Source organism: Gordionus sp. m RMFG-2023, chromosome 3 (assembly GCF_954871325.1).
Source record: "Gordionus sp. m RMFG-2023 chromosome 3, tfGorSpeb1-WG-v2, whole genome shotgun sequence".
Classification (NCBI taxonomy): Eukaryota; Metazoa; Nematomorpha; class Gordioida; order Chordodea; family Parachordodidae; genus Gordionus; species Gordionus sp. m RMFG-2023.
In genome coordinates, this window is record NC_088777.1 from 49,892,905 (window position 1) to 49,916,063 (window position 23,159).

At 28.5% G+C, this 23,159-nt stretch overlaps 2 protein-coding genes across 8 annotated transcripts in view; one reads left to right on the forward strand and one right to left on the reverse strand.

The window, feature by feature from the left end:
• Positions 1-4,084, forward strand: part of LOC135927551 (uncharacterized) — a 41,114-nt gene extending 37,030 nt beyond the window's left edge. For 6 of the 7 annotated variants that reach the window (XM_065463609.1, XM_065463608.1, XM_065463606.1 and 3 more), the window contains one exon: positions 1,992-4,082. In XM_065463609.1, coding sequence (XP_065319681.1) covers positions 1,992-3,925 — 1,934 coding nt within the window. In that variant the 3' untranslated portion in view covers positions 3,926-4,082. Of the gene's footprint in view, positions 1-1,991 lie in introns of all 7 variants that reach the window. The other variant, XM_065463610.1, reaches the window with a different exon arrangement.
• Positions 4,085-9,243: 5,159 nt separating this feature from the next.
• On the reverse strand, positions 9,244-21,790 carry LOC135926199 (dnaJ homolog subfamily C member 25-like). Its single transcript, XM_065461966.1, has 11 exons — positions 21,663-21,790; positions 21,583-21,611; positions 21,468-21,533; positions 21,370-21,423; positions 21,270-21,324; positions 21,118-21,224; positions 13,829-13,996; positions 13,480-13,544; positions 13,001-13,127; positions 12,172-12,306; positions 9,244-9,682 (listed from the first exon to the last, which is right to left on the reverse strand). Exons 1-11 carry the CDS (start codon positions 21,766-21,768, stop codon positions 9,557-9,559), a joined length of 1,038 nt encoding a protein of 345 aa, XP_065318038.1. The 5' UTR covers positions 21,769-21,790; the 3' UTR covers positions 9,244-9,556.
• Positions 21,791-23,159: the final 1,369 nt, after the last annotated feature.

A 23,159-nucleotide genomic window follows, 5' to 3' on the forward strand; every position in this document is an offset into this window, starting at 1 on the left:
CGATACACAATTTCCCTAAAATTTCCTCCATTCGCCCAGCAACGTGTTTAGGAATAGAAGTGGAACCAAGTTTCCACTATGTTGCAGCGTCAAAAAAAACGTTTTTAAATTCCAAAAGAAAGAAAGAAAGAAAGAAAGAAAGAAAGAAAGAAAGAAAGAAAGAAAGAAAGAAAGAAAGAAAGAAAGAAAGAAAGAAAGAAAGAAAGAAAGAAAGAAAGAAAGAAAGAAAGAAAGAAAGAAAGAAAGAAAAGTTACCTTATTACTAATTTTAAAATCATAATAATTTAAATAACTTTAACGAGTTAAACGACCCGTGAATTCATATCGAAGGCCCAAAGCTCTTGGAAAATATCTATCTTTTTATAGAAAAAATATCATTTGAAACTTTTGATTATATTTTTTAAGAAAAAAAAGAGAGATTATACATTTTTTAGAAAGGAATTTCTTTAGAAGAAACACACATTTTATATAATTTTTAATTGATTTAGAATTATTATATTTTTATATAAGCAATAGATTATTGGTATCAGATAAAAAAAAATTCGGGAAGAAAAGATTAAAAAAATGCAGAAAACATTCATAAATCAAATTTATGATTTTAAAAAAAAAGAGATAAGTTAATGATAATGTGTTTGTAAAATAAATTACTTTTGAGTTGATTAATAGTTTTACGCGTTATGGTTTAGTTTGTCTCACAACTGTTTTAACGAAATGCTAATACTGTAATAATTAATGATTAATTTCTTAACTTCTTAAGACGTTATGCGACTTTCTATTTTCCCATTTAACCTTCGTGAAGATATAAACGCGTATTAAAATCATTTTGATTTAAACTATAAAATAACGTAAAATAAGTTATAAATAAAAATTTCTTACATTTTTTTTTGTTTATTCCGTCTGCATTTGATTGCGGCCAAATTCATAACACCTTGAAAATGCTTAAAAACACCCTCAATTCAATTAAGTCCGATATATTTATCGTAATAGTTATGGGTAGAATCGTAAAACATTTAGCTCTTTTGCGACAAAATTTTCGTATTTATTAGTGGGATTAAAATAATTTTCATTTTTATGTTAGAACTTACTTATACTCCTCTTATACTTTTTTTTGTCGGTTTACCTAATACATTCAGGGCAATGGCGGGGTAAAAAGAGTAAATACCTCGTCGGGCCTTGAATACTCTCACTTGCACAAATGCAATGAGAAAATCAACATTGAAGTTTAAAATTAAAATATAGGAAAAGCTTATTGATCAATTTTGAACAGAGCTCTATAACTTTGGCTAAAATTAATATCTTTGATATAGTTTATTGAGAGTAAATAAGTTATTATCCTATTCTAACTTCAAAAATTTTTGAAAATGTCCAGTGGAGCACTCCGATTCTAGGACGACTACGTATTACATTTTAGGCCCTTATAAAGATAATAAAAAAAAAGAAGAGAATAATTTAATAACATGATAGGGTTTTTAATAGTCATACTTTGTTATGAAAAATTTATTCATGTACAGACACGCAAACCCAAAATACTTTTTTAAAAAAAACAAAGGTTAAATTAAAACCATTTATAACAAATTATTTATTTCCAGAAGATGTGATTTTGAGACTAACATTTAGTGATACTTTTCATCCATAACTCGTAAGTTAGATAAAGTCTTTCTGCATTTGATTTTATGAAAACAATTATAACTATAAGTCTACGTCTACGTCTTAGCTCATCTCTATTTTTGTTATTATAGATTTTTACATGAGTGATTCAAGTCTCGAAATATGTGATTTATTTATTTTTAAAGTCACCACCCTCTATCTTTTTAGAATAAATAACATAAGACGAGCTAAGACGCGGTTTAAGGATTAAAAAGCATTTACTTTATTGCATTAGTAATACCGCGCTCCGACTTCCCCTGATACGCATAACATATATCCTATAAAGATTAATGCCTTATTTATCCACATTTTTTACAATAAATTCATTTTTAAATACATAAAAGGTATAGCCCTGGCCGACGTTTTGGTGATGGCGAGTTATTTGATATTCGCTTTCTACATGTATATACCTTCCATGAAAGAATCGCTCCACAGTTATGGTTGGGCCTTATTCGTTTTGTTTCACTTTAATTTAACCATGACAGCTCATACTATCTCCACTTGGGTAACCGTGTTTCTGGCCGCTTTTCGTTGCCTCTCCATATCGAAACCCCTCTTGAGAAAACGCTACTTCAATAACGTAACCACCATTGTATGCCTGGCCATTATATATGGGGTCGTTATCCTAATATGTCTGCCTTATTACATGAGTTATATAATTATCCCGGTTCCGCAATCATCCATCCCTGGTGATTCCCATCCCAAAAACGCTAGCTTCGACAATTTGTTCGCCAGTCATTCTAACGAGACCACCGCAACTAAAAGATTTTTTAGCGAGGTGCAGCCCACCAAGAATAAAGGCTACTACCAATACCGCTCCAAAAGATTCATTATTGTACCTACCCCACCTAGTCTCTATATCACGACTTCAACTTTCAACGATTCTTTTATGGATATTGTTCGCAACAGTTTTTCCCGTCACAATGGTATTCAACATGTCAAGAGAACTTCATCCTTCCTATATATTCTCGACTACGTTGATGTTGAAACGGAACTTGGAAATGTATCAACACCGTCTTACAAGATATACAGTTATCCCGACCTCGTGATGCGACAGGAGTCTAAAAAACAATCTAGCGAAATTTTTAGAGAGATTCCTAGCGATCATTACAAAGAAATATATTACGGCACGATCAATGAAACGTCTTTACCAGATGGGCCACTAACCGAAGGCAAATACATAACCGCCATGAACTCCAAGCACTCTCATCTTTTACTCATTAATTTCGTAGTTTATAGCGTGGCGGGCAAGCTTTTGCCTTGCTTAATGCTCACTATAATGTCAGCGTTTCTCATATGGATCATTTGTAAAGCGAATTACCGACGTCAAAAACTTAAAACGGGTAATTTACCTACCAACAATCAACCACTTTTAAAAAAGCAATCATTTTCTCGAAAGAAATCGGCTGGAACGAATTATAGCAGCCCTGATGTTACGAATATATATAAGAAGGATAGTGTGGGATCTTATTCCAATTGCCAGCGTCAGTTTTCTAATTTAAATACTACATCTGAAGGAGAATTTTATAAAGTAAACACCCCAGTTCCCATAAATTGGCGCAAGTTTTCCAAATTTTCCTTTATTAGATTCTTTTCTAAGCAAAAACCTATTACTCTTAAGCTATTAACTTCCTCAAATTATTCATCTAACAATCTAGGTCCTAAATCAAGTACAATCTTTTTAAACGCGGGTTTAAACCAAAATGACCAGGAAGATGTTGTCAATGAGCATGAAAAAACATTGAGAACAATTGAAATGGAGACCGCGCCAAATATAGATGCTCCTGATAAAGATCCAGAATTTTATGATGATCAACTTGGCGAACTTAACAAAGTTTCCAGTTTTAAAAGGAGTAGCAAAAACTTCAAAGATCCAGCTGTAGCTACGAATGACCGCAAGAAAAAATGTTACAGAGCCTCGCGGCCTAGAATTGGCTCTGAAAAGTCGAGGAAAACTATCGAGACCAAAGTATCGCATCACCACAGGTACAAAACTGACAAGACATCTCAATTACTATTGACCGTTTTACTTTGCTTTTTGATAACGGAGTTCCCATCCGGATTTCTGGCGCTATTGTGTATAGAGAATTTGATGGGGCAACCCTTTTTCTTGAGAATTTACAGCCCATTGGGAGATCTGATGGACATGATGGCCCTTATCAATAGCTCGGCCAATTTTATAATATATTGTATCATGAGCGAACAATTTCGGGCCACATTTTCCAGTATGTTCCAAGACGCTTGGAGCTGCTTTGCTCAAAAATTTTGGCATAAATAATTAATTTAAAAAAATATAATGTGAAGTGAATATAATTTGTAGAACGTTGTTAAAGTTTTAGACACACATTTATGAGAAATGGACATTTGTTAAACCAAAATTAAAATATATATTATAATATAAACTTATTTATCTAATCATTGTAATCAAATTACGATACACGCCCTGATTAATAAATTTATATATATATATATATGGTTTATCATATCAGTGATACATTATTACACTTCTTTTAAGCTAGATTAGCTCTTGATTGCTTAAAATCACGCTCACGAGAAATTTAAGTCGAACCGCGATTTCGCCAGAAATTTACTGAAGTGCAATATTTTATCACATAAGCGAGTGAAGCGCATACAATGTATATTCATGAATAGAATACATCGATCCTATATATGATCTCTAACTCTTTCATTATAAATAAAACACTAGTTCGTGAGTAAAGGCAGGTAGTAAGATAACAGGTATAGCATATTTATGAGTTTCATTTAGAGCAGGATAATAAGGATCCCGGTATAAAATATATTGTACAAGTTAATATAACATAACAGCCATTCGCTACCTGTGTTGCGACAGTCTTTTATTTGTCCATTGACTTTTATTTTGTTTTGTCCCTTAATTTTTTTGGTTATATTTCGTTATCATGTGCTAAAATCTTGTTGAGTCTTTCTGTATCAACATCAATGACATATAATAATATCTACACTAACGATGCATTCATAATAATGCATTTAAAAGCGTCGTTGAATGCAAATCAGCTGGATCCGCCATTTTGGTAACACATATAGTAATTATTCTCATGTTAAAAACTGTTATTAACTTAATAACTTGCTTCCTTATTATCACGATGATAAGGCAATTCTTTAATAAAGTCAGCGTTAGACATAGGAATAAATTGGACTCTCGTTTAAAATGCTTAATAATGATATAGGTAACCAAAAATGGCGTCCCCAGCTGTTTTTCGTTGATGTATACCTTTAACAATTGCATCGTCAGTCTAGGTATTATTATATGTCATTGATCAATATACGTTTTGTTGTCTGACTGAAAATTATTATTATAATAACCATGCTATTATCACATAATGTATAAATTAGTATGATCATTGTCTCGAAAATTAGACATCTAAAAATAAATGTTCAGGTTGTTTCCGTTAAAATAACTATAAATCGGAGAAATATTTTAGGGCCGGGCTGGATAACTTACAAAATTACTTTTAAGGGCCAGGGTAGAATTGCAAATTTTCTTTAAGCCTTAGAAAATTCTCTTTCTTCATAAAATATACGGGTAGTCAATCTCTTTCAATCACTATTATCCCACTGACGAGATCAATAACTGATATTTTATTGTATCGCAAAGAAAGCATCAAAATCAAGACATAGAAATCTTGCTGCTTTCCTCAAATAAGAATTTACATTTAAACATTACTTGATTGACATTGGATATTATATAAAATTATCTAAAAAATATACAATTACAACAGTATCTTATTAATCGCTTGTGTTGCATAATGTGCCATATTTTCACAGCAATGTAGCAATGAGTAAAAATTGTATTCGGTATCTGGATAATTTTTTTTACAAATGGATTGAACAAGGATTATATAACATTGTAATTCAACAATCACATACCAAGTTTGTATAAGATGTTGAGCATCAGGATATAGACATGCATATAATGGAGTCATCTTTTAAATTTATCTCACATATGTTAAAGTATAAATTTTAAAAAATTGTCAAACATTGTATTAATGTTTTTTTAAATGATTTCAATCGTGATTTTAAGGGAGGAATAGAATCAACTACATTTTTTTGTTTAAAAACAATTAACGATCGCTACACTTCTGATTTTTATAATTCTAAATTATTAGTACTATTTAGAAAAAATAATGCTCATATATAAATATCAAACCTGCAGAGATATTATTTGCACGGCCTGGCCCGGCTTTTTTAAAAAAAAATATATATTATATTTATTTTTATAGCTAATTATGGTGATTAAAATATATGGGTTTAAAATGTACGGCCCAACCCGGGTATTTAAAAAAAAAATCAGGCCTGAATCGGGTGTATTTGAAAAAAATTAAAATACGGCCCGGACCGTGTACCTAGGCAGGGCTTGCTTGGTCTCTGGTATATATAGCAGAGGTAAGAAGAATCAAAAACAAATAATATATACCGCATTGCTTAATATTTAAAAAATAAAATCCTATATTATTTTAATTTTTTTAAATATACCCAGGCCGGGTCGTACAAATGGTACCTCTGCAGGTCTCTGCTATATATAATTATAATCTAATTTTATGATAAATAAAGAGGAATAAGAAATAAAACATACATTTTTTTTAATATAAAATTATGATTATAATAACGTATAATTAAAATAACATGTCTAATCTTGATCTCTTTGAAAATAACTTTTCGACAGCCACCTAATATTATCTAACAAAAAATTTTATCTTAACAAACTTACGAGGTTCTTGACTCTCTAATATAGTTATCTTAACCCCCTTATCTGCTAGGGCTTCCAACTTATAAATGTAATGACAAAGGAATATGTTTTCAATAATTTTCTTAATTCTATTTAAAATTACAGTTAAAATTCGGAAATATGAAGATAATTTCTATATTAAAAAAAATATAATTCAAAAAAAAGAAAAGTTTTTTTTATTTAAGGATATAATTTTTTTTAAAAAAATATGAATTTTCAAAAAGTGATTCCTAAAAACTAATAATTTCTTGTAATTATTCAAAAAAACAAATGATTGGCGTTTAATTTCTTAATAATACTATTTACTTTCTTTTCCACCAATCAACAACATATAATATTGTAATTTATATAAAAATGTATATAATGATTTATAAAATGAGCACAGCGATGACAGTACCATCATTACATTTGTGCATTGATGTCTCAATTGGTGGCGGCGCGCTAAATTTGTAGGCTACTTAATTTAAAACATTTTTTGAATTTTAAATTCAATATATTGCTATTTTTTTATAATTTATTTTTCCACACTTTAGTTCCAAAATTAATAATATAATTTAGTTCTTAAATCATTCTTTTTCCCGACATTTTATAATATTTCTCGTTCTTCGAAATAGACTAGGAAATTGCTTTTTCACTCAGGTCAGAATATCGCATCACATTAGTAATAATCTAGATTTTTTATTAAAACAAAGTTATCAAGTTCACATATATAAATTTTATATCAAAAATACATTAAAAAATAATTTTAAAAAAAGGTGGCACGTGTCACCCTAGAGAGGAGTGAATGCTTAAGAAATTGGATCGGCCTTGGGAGAAATCGCTGATGATGTTAGAAATCATCGTTGGCACCGCCTGTAATCTGTCTCATTTTTTGCCTATGGTTTTGATAAAATTAAGGGTATCATTTTCGAAACATGCTTAAGATGTTGGCAACTATTGGTATGAAGACCGTGTTTACGAGACCAACATATATTTTTTTAAAGAACTTATGCCGTTTCAATGGATGAGAGTAATCTTCGCTGCAAAATCGATACAAGTGTTGTCCTAGGTCAGTGGAAGACCGTTCGTCCAGAAGATATAACATCCAATAAGCCTTATTTGAAAGACCCACCGGTTCAAGATTGGGTGGTATATTAACTTTTTTGAGGGCAGGTAGGAGAATGTTCTTAATTTATGGTGGGGACGTCAGAAGAAGAACTTGCAGTGAAAGGGATGATAGGCATTCGATTCAATGGAATGGCCACAATCGACGTATAAATAAAAAAAAATTATTATATAAAATAAATTTCTTGCAGTTCGATAATTGAAATTTAAGGTCAGGTTTTTTTTTGCATATTTAGTCAAATGATATCTGAGCTATCAGATTCATTTATTTGTTTCTATTTCACTGCCAAATAATAAACCTAAATCAATGATCCCTTTTGGGAGGAAAAAAAATTCTACACACTCTTTAAATGGAGTCAATAATGCGAGATCACATTCGTTATTAAAAAAGTTTTCAAAAATTGTTTCCCTATTTTATTTAGCATATTATTTATAGAAATCTTGTTGCTATACCACGGATACTCTCTAGCATAATTTATATGCTATGCCAAATTATAAGGTTTTCATATTAATTCGATCAGCTGGTGCATTGCAATTTATATTACCAGTCGCACTAGAGATATCAATGTCCATCAAGGTATGGATCAGAATTATCACTATCCAAAATCTAGACTGTCTCAAAATTAATTGCAAGCATTTACAATGGTCAACCTCAATTTCACATTCCATATTGCTACTTAATATTATGAGGGCTGAAATAAATGACTTCTCTAGTTTTCTTGGAAAGATTGATTCTTGCAAATATTTCAACTCTAATTAGATTACGTAGACCCGTACTCTACGCATATATGATGTCTATGTTATGGAGTATGATAGATATATAGACTGACGATTCATTTATTAAAATGCATTTTTAAGCGTCGCTAAAAGAAAATCAGCTGGACCAGCCATTTTGGTAACCCTTATGATAATTATTCTCATGTTAAAAACTACTATTAAATTGATAACTTGGTTCCATATTATCTCGATGATCAGGCAATTATTTAATGTTTGCGTCAGACATAGGAATACATTAGGCTCTAGTTTAAAATTTTAATGATTACTGTAATCAAGATGGCGTCCACAGCTGATTTGCATTGATGTACACTTTTAATGAATGAGTCGTCAGTCTAGGTATTATATGTCATTGGTTTCATCGACATTTAATAAAATTTGTTGTTGATTAACAAAAATTTAGTCGTTATTAAAATTCTTATTGTTATCAGTTTTTATATGTATTATTTGGAGTGCAGTAATATTATGCGGATATTTGCAGAAATAAAGTATTATTACACATTTCATTATCATTAAATATCTATTATTTGTTGCAATTATATATAATATCGAAATTGGAATAGAGGGATAAAAACAGGTAACGGGGTGGAATAATCTATACTATACATATATGGGGCATCAAGCTTCATTTCCAGTGGCGCCATCGTGGGGCAAAATGAATCAAACCCCGTGAAAACTTTGAAGACCCTTAAGAATTTTGCCAAGTGAGTGAGTAAACCCTAAAGATGAAATGTATTTTATAACCAAATGTAAAAATATTTTTTAAGCGCGAAACTATTTACCCACTGGTGTAAGTTAACCGCAATTAAATTCCTTCGTTCATCTAATTCTAAAAAAAAAAATTAAAATAAATGTTAGTCGAAAAAATATCATATCATTTATCTATACGCTTTATATTCTTCCATTTTTAAAAAAAAAAAATTGTGACTTAAATAATAATTGATTCCCTTTTATAACATTTTGCGAAAAAATTTAGCCTTTTTAGCATTTGAATTCATAATAAATATTAGCAAAAACATTTCCGAAATAAATCATATAAAAACATTTTTTTATATAATATATTAGGCGTGAGGAGTATAAGTTATTGAAATCGACGATTTTGTTTAGACCATTTTTAATTTAAAAAAATATACATAAGTCGAATTTAATGTTTGCACCAAGAATAATTTTACTCGGTCACAATTTTCTAGTATAAAATTTTTTTGGTAAATAAAAAAAAATACGTCGCGATTTTAAAATTATTAATAAATAAAATAAAATAAATTCTTATTCATCTTCAACGAAAGAAATTTGGCCCGGCCCCCCTTTCCTCATCCATCGCTTGTAGTTTTTGTATTTGCCGCTCTGAAGCAATTTTTTCTTGGCTTCTTCGTCTTTGACCTTTTTCCATTCCTTTCGTAAAATAAAATTATGAAATATAAAACTGAGATGCACCAATACCTTAGGTTCTTTTTATTACTATTCGTAAATATTTTATTTTTTATTTCGTTCATATATGTAAGATAAAAATTTAAAAAAAAACAAATTGATGTCTACAGTTCCAGTAGGGATAAGAGCAGGAAATGTAAACTCGAACCCGGGGTAAAATGGACCGGAGCGGGTTAGACATCTCTCTGAAAAATCGGTTTCGATTAAGTTCCTGTTATCAAAATTTCGGTTAAATAGAGTTAAAAATTCTTGGATTTCACTAAACTACCACACTTTATTCACCTAAAATCATCCTAACAAAGTTGCCATAGATATATCCCTCACTCCCTAATTTATTAATAGATGAACCTCCGAGAAGGTAGGGTAAATGACCGAGGGGGAACTTTAAACTTAAAAAAAATAGGACGGAAAAATATGAGCCCTTACATCGGACCCAAAGAAATTTCTATTTTTTTTAAAAAATAAAAATTTAAATTCCTGTTTTTTTGACGAGGGTGGGGTCTCTGATTTATATTATCCTTGTCTTTCCTATATTGAAAAAAAAAGGTTTACTCCAACCCCTTCCATCACGTCTAACCTGGTGCAATAATATTTAACACACGATTTGAAGACGATATATCCACATCTGCTACTATGCGCGAAATTTAAATAAAATGTTCATTCCCCGCTCTTTTGTTAAGTATTGGAACTCCGATTTCCATTACTAGAGCAATTTTTATAAGGTTTCCTCCAAATTTAGAAGCTAAAACGTGCCTATAATATCAATTGGAAGGTTAGACATTTTGCGTAACTGGTTAATGATAATTGGTACACATTCTAATAAATCGATCTAAATTAATTATTCAATTTAAACATAATATAATACTTCTCGTAACATAAGGTGTCCATCATGAGAAGATAAAATGTAGCACCTGAAATGATTTAAATAACTCCAATAATAAATTATTTATCAATATTAGTGATCTGCATCGGGCCTAATTTTTCAAGCCTGGCTCGGCCCGAAATTTTTTTAAAAAAGTTCTGCCAGCCTGATCCAAACCCGAAATTTTTTTAAAAAAATTTACTGGCCCAGCTCCGAATTTATTTAAATATAGAAATTAATTTTTATAATTACTCAAATTAAAAGACATACTTTATAAGTCGTTTAGTTTAAATAAATAAAATATTTTTATTTTACATTAAAATTGATAAATTTAGATATATTTAAAAAAAATTCTAAGATCCGACCTGGCCCAATTTTTTTTAAAAAATATTAGGCCCGACCCGGCCCAAAAAGAATTAGGCCGCAGATCTCTATATTATAACAGTTTGATAGTTATACAAGCAACTGACAATATCTATATATAAAAATATTTACATATAAAATTACATTTAAAAAAATTTAGTAAACCTTTAAATCAATTTTTTTTTCTATTCTACTATATTTCAACATTAAAAAAATTACAAGTTATTTAAAATATACAATGTTTTATGTTAAAAAAAACAAAGAAAAAATATCGCTTAAAATAAGAAGAATAAGTAATCTAGCGAAGTTCTGTGGAGAGAAGATTGCCATTGAAGCTTATATAAGTGGCGTTAAGGACAGCTATGGCAAATCTCTGTCTGAGGAAGAAGGCTTCACGAGGAAAGCCAGTAACCTTGAAGATGTGACAAAATCCATGAAGAAAGATAATGCAAGCTTACCAAAGGAAGTCAAGGTAGTCGATTTCATTGGAATAAAAATATGATCTTCTAAAATTTCCGCATATATGGAAATTTTAAGCCGTTCTTTTTGCTCGAGTACGTTTGGAGTTGTTAGGTTGGTTAGCGATAATGATCTATACAATAATAGTCCCAAACGAGAAATTAGGCCGCTTTCCTCATCTTTTTCGCTATGCTATATAAATCTTATCAAAATATTTTTATTCAAATTCCTTTATAATCTTTCTTTTATTTACTGCTATTTTGAATTTTCCTTTTTGCCTAATTTTATTTTGGGGGGTTTTTAAAGCATCGCCAAATTTATCATTGCCCCCGACAGCGAATGTATAATCGTAGATAGTGTTGTTAAATGGCTCATTTTGAGCCGATTTTTTAAAACGGCTATATCAATGTTTTAACCAGAAAAATATTGCCTAAGCCTGGAGATTTCGATCATATATGTATAGACCTTTGTTCCTTCTATGAGGAAAATCTGCAGGCTTGCGTAATATTTTTCTGGATAAAATATTGAGTTAGCCGTTTTTAAAAATAGGCTCAAAACGAGCCGTTTAACAAAACTAATCGTAGATATTGCACTTATAAAACCAATACCTAGCAGGCTGGTAATGGAAAGCCATGGCGAATAGCGTTAATAATTTTCGCGCAATTCGATGCAGATATATCGTCATCAAAATCGTGTACCATATATCATTTACCCTATAATAAAAGTTGAACCGAAAAATAATATAATATCATAAGGGGAAAATTTTTACGTCAAAATTAGTTTTTATCCAAAGCGTCTGTTCCAAGTATTCCTCCTTTTCCTCCTCCGTAAATTGATCGAATTGACACTGGCTCATTTTCATGAACTTGCGAATCAAATATAATTTTTCTTCCATTCCGTATTCCTGAAGGTATATAAGATAAATATTGTTAGGCAAAAGTAAATATAAAATGGTGGGTCTGGGATTATTGGAGTACTCTACTTAGCATTCACAAAGATAAAAAATTGGTTACAAAGGGTTAGAGGGCGCTTAACCTCAATATTTTAAGCTAAAAAATAGTGCCGCATAAAATTCAATCATAAAATCCCGAATTATAAAAAGTTTGTTTCACACCCTGTTCACTTTGAATTCATAATCAGGACAGATTCGCGGGGGGGGGAGTCCATATCTACAGATAATGCTGTATTTTTGCATACTACACTGTGATTTAGTGATAACTAAGAATTCAGGTTGAAAAGCAACTAAATTGTTGACGTATCAACTCGAGAACACTTTTGAGGCATTTTATATTATATTATGATCGATGTAAAGTCTTAAAATTCACGAGAAACCATTTTATTTTTTGACGCAATACTAAACTAACCCCCCTTTATAATGATTAAATAATTTGGTATTTGGTCAATATCAATAGGGGAGTGATTACCAAGAGCATTGGGCTGATAAAGATATTGGAAATTCATCATCTCTATATTAAACCCATTTTATATACAAATACAATATATTAAGGCAATCGTGTAACATATAAATCTATCATTTCGTATAACCAATAAAAATCTTTAATGCTTATTTTTTTTTAAAAAAAATGGTTAGCTAGTACTAATTTGAGGTAATCGAATTTGTAAATCCATCTGGCATACCAGTTCAGGTATTCGTAAAGAGAATACGGCAAGAGAACGAGTTTAACGACTATAAGATCCGTCCATTCGGGCTTGGCGTAGGCGCCCCTTTTGTATAGAGGAGTTAAAAAAAAATAGATATATATTTAGATAGAGTTTATTAGCCATCAACTTTATCTTACTCCTCGGGGAAAAATATGATATACATTATTATTTTTTTAGCTTTTGCAAGGCTTAACTATCTTTCAACTTTTAATATTCCTTATTGGGTATGAAGTAGAAGTAAAAGTGCATGGCCAACAGTGTAACGTGAAAATCTGTTTGTACCCATTTGGACTCGTGCCTGATTCGATATTTTTTTGATTCGAGTTTAGGTCAATTTTTACGACTCCTAGGCCAGACAGGAGTTAATAGGAACATAGAATTGCAAAACAAAAGTAATATGCTAAATTTGTCATACTTGACATCCATTTGTTCTCGAATGATCTTTTTAAGGATTCTTTCTTCTTCCGATTTCATATCCTCCTAAGCGAATAAAAGATTTTTAAAAATCATATGTTATATTAATTAAAGTAATGATGATTTTTTTAAAAAAATAAATAAATTTTCCTCCAAAACTTCCCCCTTATTTTCAAAATAAATCCTTTTTATTTTTGTTCGGACTAAACCCTAAGCAACCATACCCCATTCATCAATCAAAAGCCCGTATAACTACCAAAAAAAGATTTATGTCATAGATTCCTGTCACTCAAACTCAAGGGAGATAAGGTAAAAAAAAATATATTTCAAACAAAGTTTAGCATTTTTACTTTGCTCATTTTAAGGTTTTTTTGACGATTCAACCTTTTAGCGGATGGGCCATAGAGGTCAGAGAGCAGGCCCTGATTTTCGGCTATTTCTTTGGCTTTTATGCGATATTTGGGAATGGTTAAAAAATAGTTGAGCACCTCATTGTACTTTTGCCACGCAGTCAAATACTAGTCAATCAATTTGAAATGGTAAATAATTTAGTGTACACACATATATATATATTAGTGATCTGCATTGGGCCTAATTTTTAAAGCCCGGCCCGGCCCGAAATTTTTTTTTATAAAGTTTTGCCCAGCTTGGTCCGAACCCGAATTTTTTTAAAAAAAATTTTACCGGTCCGGCCCGAATTTATTTAAATATAGAAATTAATTTTTATAACTCAAAATAAAGGATATATGTTATTTGGCGTCTACTTTCTATAAATAAAAATCACATATTTTTATTTTACATAAAAAAATTCAACATAAAATTGATAAATTTAAGATATATTTTTAAAAAATTTCTAAGGCCCGACCTGACCCGTCCCGATTTTTTTAAAAATATTAGGCCCGGCCCGAACCCGATAATTTTAAATAGAATTAGGACCGGCCGAAGCCCATTCGGGCCGTGCCTAACTTTGCAGATCTCTAATGTATTTTATGTGTGTTAGCGTCAATGCGTTATTTTTATCAACTTTGAATGATTTATTTTTTGAGCGCGAATCCGAAATATATTCCACCATGTTTGGAATACCTATTCTAAAAACTTCAGACAATTTCGCCATGAGAACTTTTGAGCTTAATCTAATTTACATTTCGTTTTTCCATAGAAATTTTTTTTTAAAACATAAATTATAAATGAATCAAGGGTTAATGGCAAAATTGTAAAATAAATTTATGGTGATTATAAGTTTTTCTAGATTATTTTCACCGATTTTTCTATCTGCCGAAATTATCAGCAATTTGAAAAACTTTTTACTTATATTTTTATTAGAATTTTAAAATACGGGCTCAAAAAAAATGATTTAAAATTGAAAAAATGACACATTGCTTCTAACACATATATATATTATATATTAACATTAGTGTTGTTAAATGGCTCGTTTTGAGCCAATTTTTAGAAACGGCTTACTGGATATTTTATCCAGAAAGATATTACGTAGGCCTGAAGATTTTGTTCACAAAAGGAACAAGGGTCTATACATAATATTATCGAAATCTTGAGGCTTAGTCAATATTTTTCTGGCTAAAATATCGAGTTAACCGATTTTAAAAATCGGCTCAAAACGAGCCGTCAATACTAATTAACATTATTAAATATGAAGCAAAAATATATTTTCTTTCTTTAAGGGTGTCCAAAGCATTTAAAATCGTCTAAAAAAAATAATAAATGCCTTTTTTTTAAAAAAAAGAAAAGTGCGACTAATTTTTAGATATCAAATTTTTCGAATTTAGATTAAACAAATAAATTATTTAATTTGTGACAAGTTTTGAATAATTTTTTGCTAAATGCTAATATTTATTTATAATCTTTTTATTTCCAATAACAATTTTTTTATCTTTTTTTAGAATATTGTAAATATAAACGTGAAATGATAAGGGCCCTTTACCAGTGTTCAGTGTTCTAGCACATGTTAAAAAACTAAGTCAAAGATCGACGCTGCAAATCACAAACATTTAGATATTTGGCCCTTTTATTTTGTAAAATTTTTTTCGGCACGGCCAAGATATTTTTTTAAAGAAAAACTTAAGACCCGGCCCAGGTATATTTAAAATGTTCGGGCCAGGCCGGGCTTAGAACTGGGCCAGCAGGTCCCTGATGTGAATATAAAACATCTTCTCTGATATATCCTCACTCCTTAGCCTCTAATACACATAAAACAAACGTGTAAATATCCGGTTTATTAATTAACCCCGCGCAATTAGCCAACGTCAAAGACCGGGCGGGAATTAAAGGGAGGGGGGGGGTGAAGGACCGTTTTCGAAAATCGAGTAGAAATACTTACAAGAAATAAATAAACAAGAGATGGATAGATGGATTTTAGTAAATATCGCTGAACCTGGAGCTCCTTTATCTGTATGATCTTAGCTAGCCAAGGTAAAGGTGAAATTTTGCAAACGAAAACAAAATAGTCGCGATCCGTTGATAGAATGGCGTACGTCAGTGATTGTTAAGTGAGGGAAGGACTTTGCGAATCCATTTATAACGCATATTAGGGATACAATGTACCCCACCTCGATTTGTAATAAGGGTAGGATATTGTGTATTGCTTACATTTTTTACATTCATATATATATATTATTATTACAGAAACTGCTTGAAAAAAAGAGAAATAAATTCAAAAAGTATGGGAAATTTTCTCAAATACCAAACTAAGAGAAATATAATAGGAGATAGGTTACGATCATCAAAAACAGTAGTATTGATCTACAAATTCATATTCGATTGTTTTCAAACCCTGGAAATTTAATTTTACAAAAATTGTTTACAATTTTGACATGACACAAGTCTCATCTCCATTCTTTCAACAATTTAGTGGTCGCTATCAGACTATGTAAAGAAAAATGGTGACAGGATAGCAAGCATTTTAAAAAATAATTGAAATAAATGAAAACTACTAAAATTAAACAAATTTTAGCATTTTTATAATGTATTCATTTATTCTAAAACTATTCAAATTTTTCAAAAAAAAAATGTAGAAAAATGAAATTATGATAAAAAATTGTGTTACTCTAAATTTATCGTTAATAACTCCAGGTTAATTTTAAAATTTTGTCCAAAATACAAGCATTAATTATAATGAGTGGCTTAATACTTCCTAAATATATTTTACTACTCAAGCCAGTGTATGTCCCCTACATTCACGGTAATAAGAAAATTTTTTTTTAATACCACATGAAAAAAAATTCAACTTGAAATTTTCTGACATAGTGACAGCTCCTTTTAGGGTATACAAAGACAAATAGTTGTTATTTTTAATAATATATAATATTTTAAATAGTTTCCTATTAATCACATTGGAATATTAAATTTCCATAAGCAAAAGATTATAGTTTAAAAAAAATTTTTTTAACATTAATGTAATATCATAATTAGAGTGATTTGTGACGTAAAATTATGGCAATTTCAGAGACCTACAGAGGGTACCATTTGTACGGCGGCCTGACGATTTTTTTTCGGCCTGGGTTTTTTTAAAAAAATATATTTTTATTTATTTTTGATCTTTATAGCTAATAATGGTAATTTAATTTCAAATATTTGGTTCTAAAATATACAGCCCAGCCAGGACCAACCCGGTTATATTAAAAAAATTAAAATACGGCCCGGACCGTATAACCAGGCTGTGCAGGTCAATGGGTAATTTAATGTTAAATTTTTATCAGGATATTTTTTTTTTAATTTGCTTTTCAACAATTTTTATTTGTATTTCTAATTTAAATTATTTTTTGGATGTTTAAATTGGATAAAAAATTTTATATTTTATACTATGATTAGTGTTGCGTAATCGGCTAAAAACTACGCCAAAGCCTAAAAAGGCTAAGCCTAAAAATCAGCTAGGCCTAATTAGGCTAAGCCTAAAAATCAGCTAGGCCTAATTAGGCTAAGCCTAAAAATTAGCTAAACCTAAAAATGAGCTAAGCCTAAAAATTGGCTAAAATAAATTAGTCAAAAATTCTGCATCGATGCCTATGCCTAGCATTAATTATTATTTATTTATTTTAGTAAAATAATTTATTTTATTTATATTTAATGTAAATATTTTTTACTTATAGTGTTATATTTTGAAATGAAAATAAATGTATTTATTTGAAGTTTTTTTATAAAAAAAATAATATGCTGCTATTGTAAAAATATCATATTCTTTTTAATTTAATTTATTAGTGATTTCACAATCTTCTTTGTAAATACATCTTTTATTGAGGAATTATATTGTAAATTTTATTAGATAAAAAAACAATCTTTTAAGTGAAAACTTTTATAAATTTTTTTTATCAATTTTGTAAAATTATCTATTTTTTTTATTAAATGAGGGTGTTTTTTTTAAATAATTTTTTAAAAATATTTATGTTAAACTTTTTTGATGTTATTTTATATGATCTTTTTAAGGATAATATTTTAATGTGACAATTGTCATAATCGTAGTTTTTAAAGTATTTTTGACGTAGATGGGCTAAAATTGATAACATGTTTAAATAAAAATTTAGTGAAGATGCATAGATAAGTGACAATTGTCATAATCGTAGATTTTAAAGTTTTTTGAATTTTTTTGACGTCAATAAGGCTAAAATAAGTATTGATAATATGTTTAAATAAAATTTAGTGAAGATGTACCGTAGAAAAGTGACAATTGTCATATTCGTTATTTTTAAAGTTTTTTTGAATTTTTTTGACGAAAATATGTTAAAATAAGTATTGATAACATGTTTAAATAAAATTTAGTGAAGATGTACCGTAGAAAAGTGACAATTGTCATAATCGTTATTTTTAAAGTTTTTTGAATTTTATTGACGAAAATATGTTAAAATAAGTATTGATAACATGTTTGAATAAAAATTTAGTGAAGATGTACTCTAGATAAGCGACAATTGTCATAATCGTTATTTTGAAGTTTTTTGAAGCAAATGGGTTAAAATTAATGCTATATTTAATTTTGGTTAAGAAATTAAAATACAAATATTTATTTTTTTTAAGCTAAAGATAATTTGATTGATAAATAATCAATTATTCTCTCGACTTTTTTTCTCTATTTTTTCATAAAATTTGATGTAAATATTAATAAATTTTTTTTTTTAAATATTTTTAAAAGTGATTTTTATTCATATTAAGTGTTGTTTATGAATTTTTAAATGTGGTTTTTGTAAATAATTAATTTATGAGATAACAGTAGAGATGTTATTTGCATGACCCTAATTTTTAAAATATAAAAATTTCGTCCCGGCTCCCTTTAAAAAAATTAGGCCTGGCCAGGATTTTTAGTCCGTACTTTATATATTCAGGGCCGGCCCGTCCTGGATATTTTTAATGTTGTTTTATGTTAAATATGTTATCAATACTTATTTTAGCCTATTTATGTCAAAAAAATTCAAAAACTTTAAAAACTACGATTATGACAATTGTCACTTTTCTACGGTACATCTTCACTAAATTTAATTTAAACATGTTATCAATACTTATTTAAACATATTTTCTTCAAAAAAATTCAAAAATCTTTAAAAATAACGATTATGACAATTGTCACTTTTCATTGGTATATCTTCACTAAATTTTTATTTAAACATCTTATTAATACTTATTTTAACATATTTTCTTCAAAAAAATTCAAAAAACTTATAAAATAACGATTATGACAATTGTCACATTAAAATATTAACCTTAAAAAGATCATATAAAATAACATCAAAAAAGTTTCATAAAATCCACCTCATTTAATAAAAAATAGATAATTTTAAAAAAATGATAAAAAAAATTATATTTCACCTAAAAGATTGTTTATTTATCTAATAAAATTTACAATATAATTCCTCAATAAAAGATGTATTTACAAAGAAGATTGTGAAAATTACTAATAAATTATATTAGAAAGAATATTACATTTTTACAATATAGCAGCATATTATTTTTTTTATTAAAAAAACATCAAATAAATAAATTTATTTTCATTTCAAAATATTTACATTAAATATAAATAAAATAAATTATTTTACTAAAATAAATAAATAATAATTAATGCTAGGCATTGATGCAGAATTTTTGACTAATTTATTTTAGCCAATATTTAGGCTTAGCCCATTTTTAGGCTTAGCCGATTTATTCACCTAAAATCTCGGCTAAGCCATTTTATAGTCGGCTAAAATTAGCCGATTACGCAACACTAACTATGATAGTTTATTTATGGATATGCTACTGATTTTCATTCACAATCAGTGATTTCCTGTTTTCAAATATTTAGCAATATCTAATTCAAAACATTGCATGAATGTCATGTCATTCCTCACTGAAACTAGCAATTTGATAACATTTCAAAATAATGAAACAGATTTTTATTGTAACAATCTCTCAATCTCAATATAAAATACATTTAGGTGTTAAAATATTTCTATGTGGGAGAAATTTCCATATTGTGGAAAGATTTTACCAATTAGGATTTTAATAATCCATTAGGTTACACTTCTTCAGGAAAGTTAACTTATGCAGAAAGAGTAGAGGTCTACAAAGCCCAGTCTGATTCTCTGCCCATCATCTGAATAAAAATTATTTGGGCTGGACCAAAATAAATTAAACAGCTGAGCAGGAAAGACTAAATCATGACATCTGGCAACCCTGGCTAAGTCCCGAATTGCCTTAGTCAAGTTGTGTGTAATATCTTATAAAATTTATCTGAAATATAAAATGGTGGGAAAACAGGTTTCCGGACAAAAAAAGGATTTAGATCATTAAAATTTAAAAAATCGCACCTTCTTCAACTTATTAATCATTTTTTGAGCAATTTTTTTGAATTTAAATATTTGATTTTAGCTATGAATTTCAGATAATTTTATCATGAACTTTTTAAACTTAATGTAATTTATATTAGTTTTTCCATCGATTATTCATATAAATTATAAATGATTCAAAGATTATTGATAAAATTTTCTACAATTCATAAGATAGGTATTCTAAACATGCTGGAATATATTTCCGGTAAAATCAAAAAAATCGTGCTCAAAAAATGATTTAAAGTTGAAAAAAAATTACACATTGCCAGAAAAAACACATTAACGCTAACATAGATATATTTGATAAATTCTGATATTTCATCGAAATGATAATTCATAAAGTGTTTCAATATTATATAGTTGTTATTTTGGTGTTCACAACCGATATATTGGTTTAGGCCCTGTATTTAAATTTTTTTAAAACCCGAGTTGCAAAATATTGAAACCAGGCTTGGCTAGGCCAGGTCATAAAATTATGCCATTTGCAGACCCCTAAGATATATGAATGAGTTGGAGTGATTTGTAGAAAATTGTAAATTAGGAATGAATAAAATAAATATTGTACCCTATAACCATAATATTTAGTATTATAATATTCTAAATTATTTATATAAGGGAAGGGTAGGTATGTGATGTGAGACATACTGTATTGTGGTGCCAATATAAAAAACATTAGGTCATGCTCAGAATTAGTTCAAAATAGGGTTCTAAATAAAATTTTATATAATTAGGACAAAATAATAATAAATGAAGTTTTTCATAAAAAAATCATTTATAACTATAAATTACTCATTAATTTAATTAAAATTATGATAAAAAATAAACACAATTACCTGTATTAAAGATATTATTGCAATTATAACAGCGATAACAATTCTAACATCCATTTTAGGAGAATACCTTCTTCTGTAGTAATAATAATGATTTCTGTAGTATTCATCTAAAATTTGTAATTTTTAATAATTCAGTTGATATAATAATGTACCAGGATGATCCAACATATAATCATATTCTTTACGTGTTTCTTCATCTTTGAGTACCTAAAATTTATATAAACATTTGAATAATGCTTTTAAATTAAAAACTTCATAAGCCTGAGCAATTTGCATAAATAATTTTCCATATTTATCCTTGTCTTCCTAAACATGATGTCAAATATAATATAATATTAAATTAATATCACCTGAGATTTGTGACGATCTGGATGATATTCTTTTGCCAATACTCTATAACTTTTTGAAATTTCCGACTGTTAATTTTTTTTAATAAACTTGATATGATTATAAAATATCTATTACTTTTGATGAGCTTCTTGTAACTTTTAATACTATTAAATATGATTAAGTCATCGTGACCTATTAAGAAATAAAAAACTTACAATCATAGCAATTTTCTCTTTCGCAATACATAGATAAGACGGATACTGTAAAGCATGAAAGGAAGCATAATATGAAACTTAATTTAAGAGTTAACGTATCAAACATCCCAACTAACCTAATTTTAAATTTTTACATCCCATTTTTGATGAATGTGTGATTTAAAATTCATGATAAATAAAAACACAAAATATTTATTTATCTTTAGATCAACATATAAGAAAAATATATCAGAAATAATTATAATACAAGATAATGTTTTTTTATAATTTCTGTTTTATGTATATTATTTTGAGATTGTTAGAGTATAAAATATTTCTCTTATAATTCCATTAGGATCATCATTTTCTATACAATTTTCCTTTATTATTTTTTGTCAATAAGTAATAAATATTTAATTACCTTTATGTATTTAATATATGCTCTTATGCTCGGATCATTTGGATGCAATTTTTTAACATTTACTAAATAATAGATTATATTTCGAATGGCATCCTTAGTTCCCTTTAATTCACAATCATCTTGAAACGTTCGCAAATTTTCAATTGTAGGCAAAGAGTCTATGAATTGAATAATACAATTTAGAGGAGTTTAAGTTTAGAACAGAAGCTGTAATAATGTAGGAATATGTTGCAATAAAATATTTATTTATGATATTATATTCGTCAATTAGATATGGTAACATGATTTATATATATATATATATATATTTATGATTAATATAAATTGGGTGAGGTTAACTATCTAACACATATAGCAATAGCATCAATCATAATTATAATTTGCACAATCGATTCCATAAGATTAACAACCTTGTGAGTATATATTAAAGATTGAATAAACCTGTGCATGTATGTTTAGGCAAATTAGTTTAGAAGCTATTTTTATTTATAAGTTTCTTTAATAGGGAACACTTCTACAAATATTTAATATATTTCAAGCAATAAAAAAATAATAATTTCCTGCATTTTTAAATAATTATAAATTTTTTCATGTCTAACATAAAGCATATTCAGCAATTTTTTTTTAGGTCTGGACTCTGTCTTCAAATATATTTTTATATAAAGTTTTATCCATATTTATATTTTACATTCAAAAAAAGACACTAGAGTTCGTTATTTAATTGCATCCCTAATTTTGCAATGCTGTTTAAGCTAACCATGATATTTGGGATCTTTGATTATTTATTCAACTTATTTATTCCACAAAACTTGGCATTATAAAACATTCCGCCTAATATAGTGTTATACACTTAAATAATAAAATGGAACTAGAACAGTAAATGCTTTAAATATTTATTTAATGGATTATCACAACATTAAGTGGATACAATTTAGCAACGATAACTATTAATAGTAGTGTATTGCATGGAAGGCTATGGTAAAACATAAGTCTCACCCCTTCCAAATTTTTTGAGCATCTTTCTAAATTTTAAAGAGCAGCTGAAACCACTCCAAAATATTTCATTCTAAATTGTTCTCATTATTATTATTATTATA

What these genes read in the sequence shown, in the direction of transcription:
- LOC135926199 (XM_065461966.1), bottom strand. Translation starts at nt 21,768, where the DNA reads ATGTTTGATACGTTAACTCTTAAATTAAGTTTCATATTATGCTTCCTT. An exon ending in AAGAGAAAATTGCTATGATT is followed by an intron (nt 21,612 to 21,662) that starts GTAAGTTTTTTA and finishes CATATTTAATAG; the next exon opens with TATTAAAAGTTACAAGAAGC. An exon ending in TTATATGTTGGATCATCCTG is followed by an intron (nt 21,225 to 21,269) that starts GTACATTATTAT and finishes TACAAATTTTAG; the next exon opens with ATGAATACTACAGAAATCAT.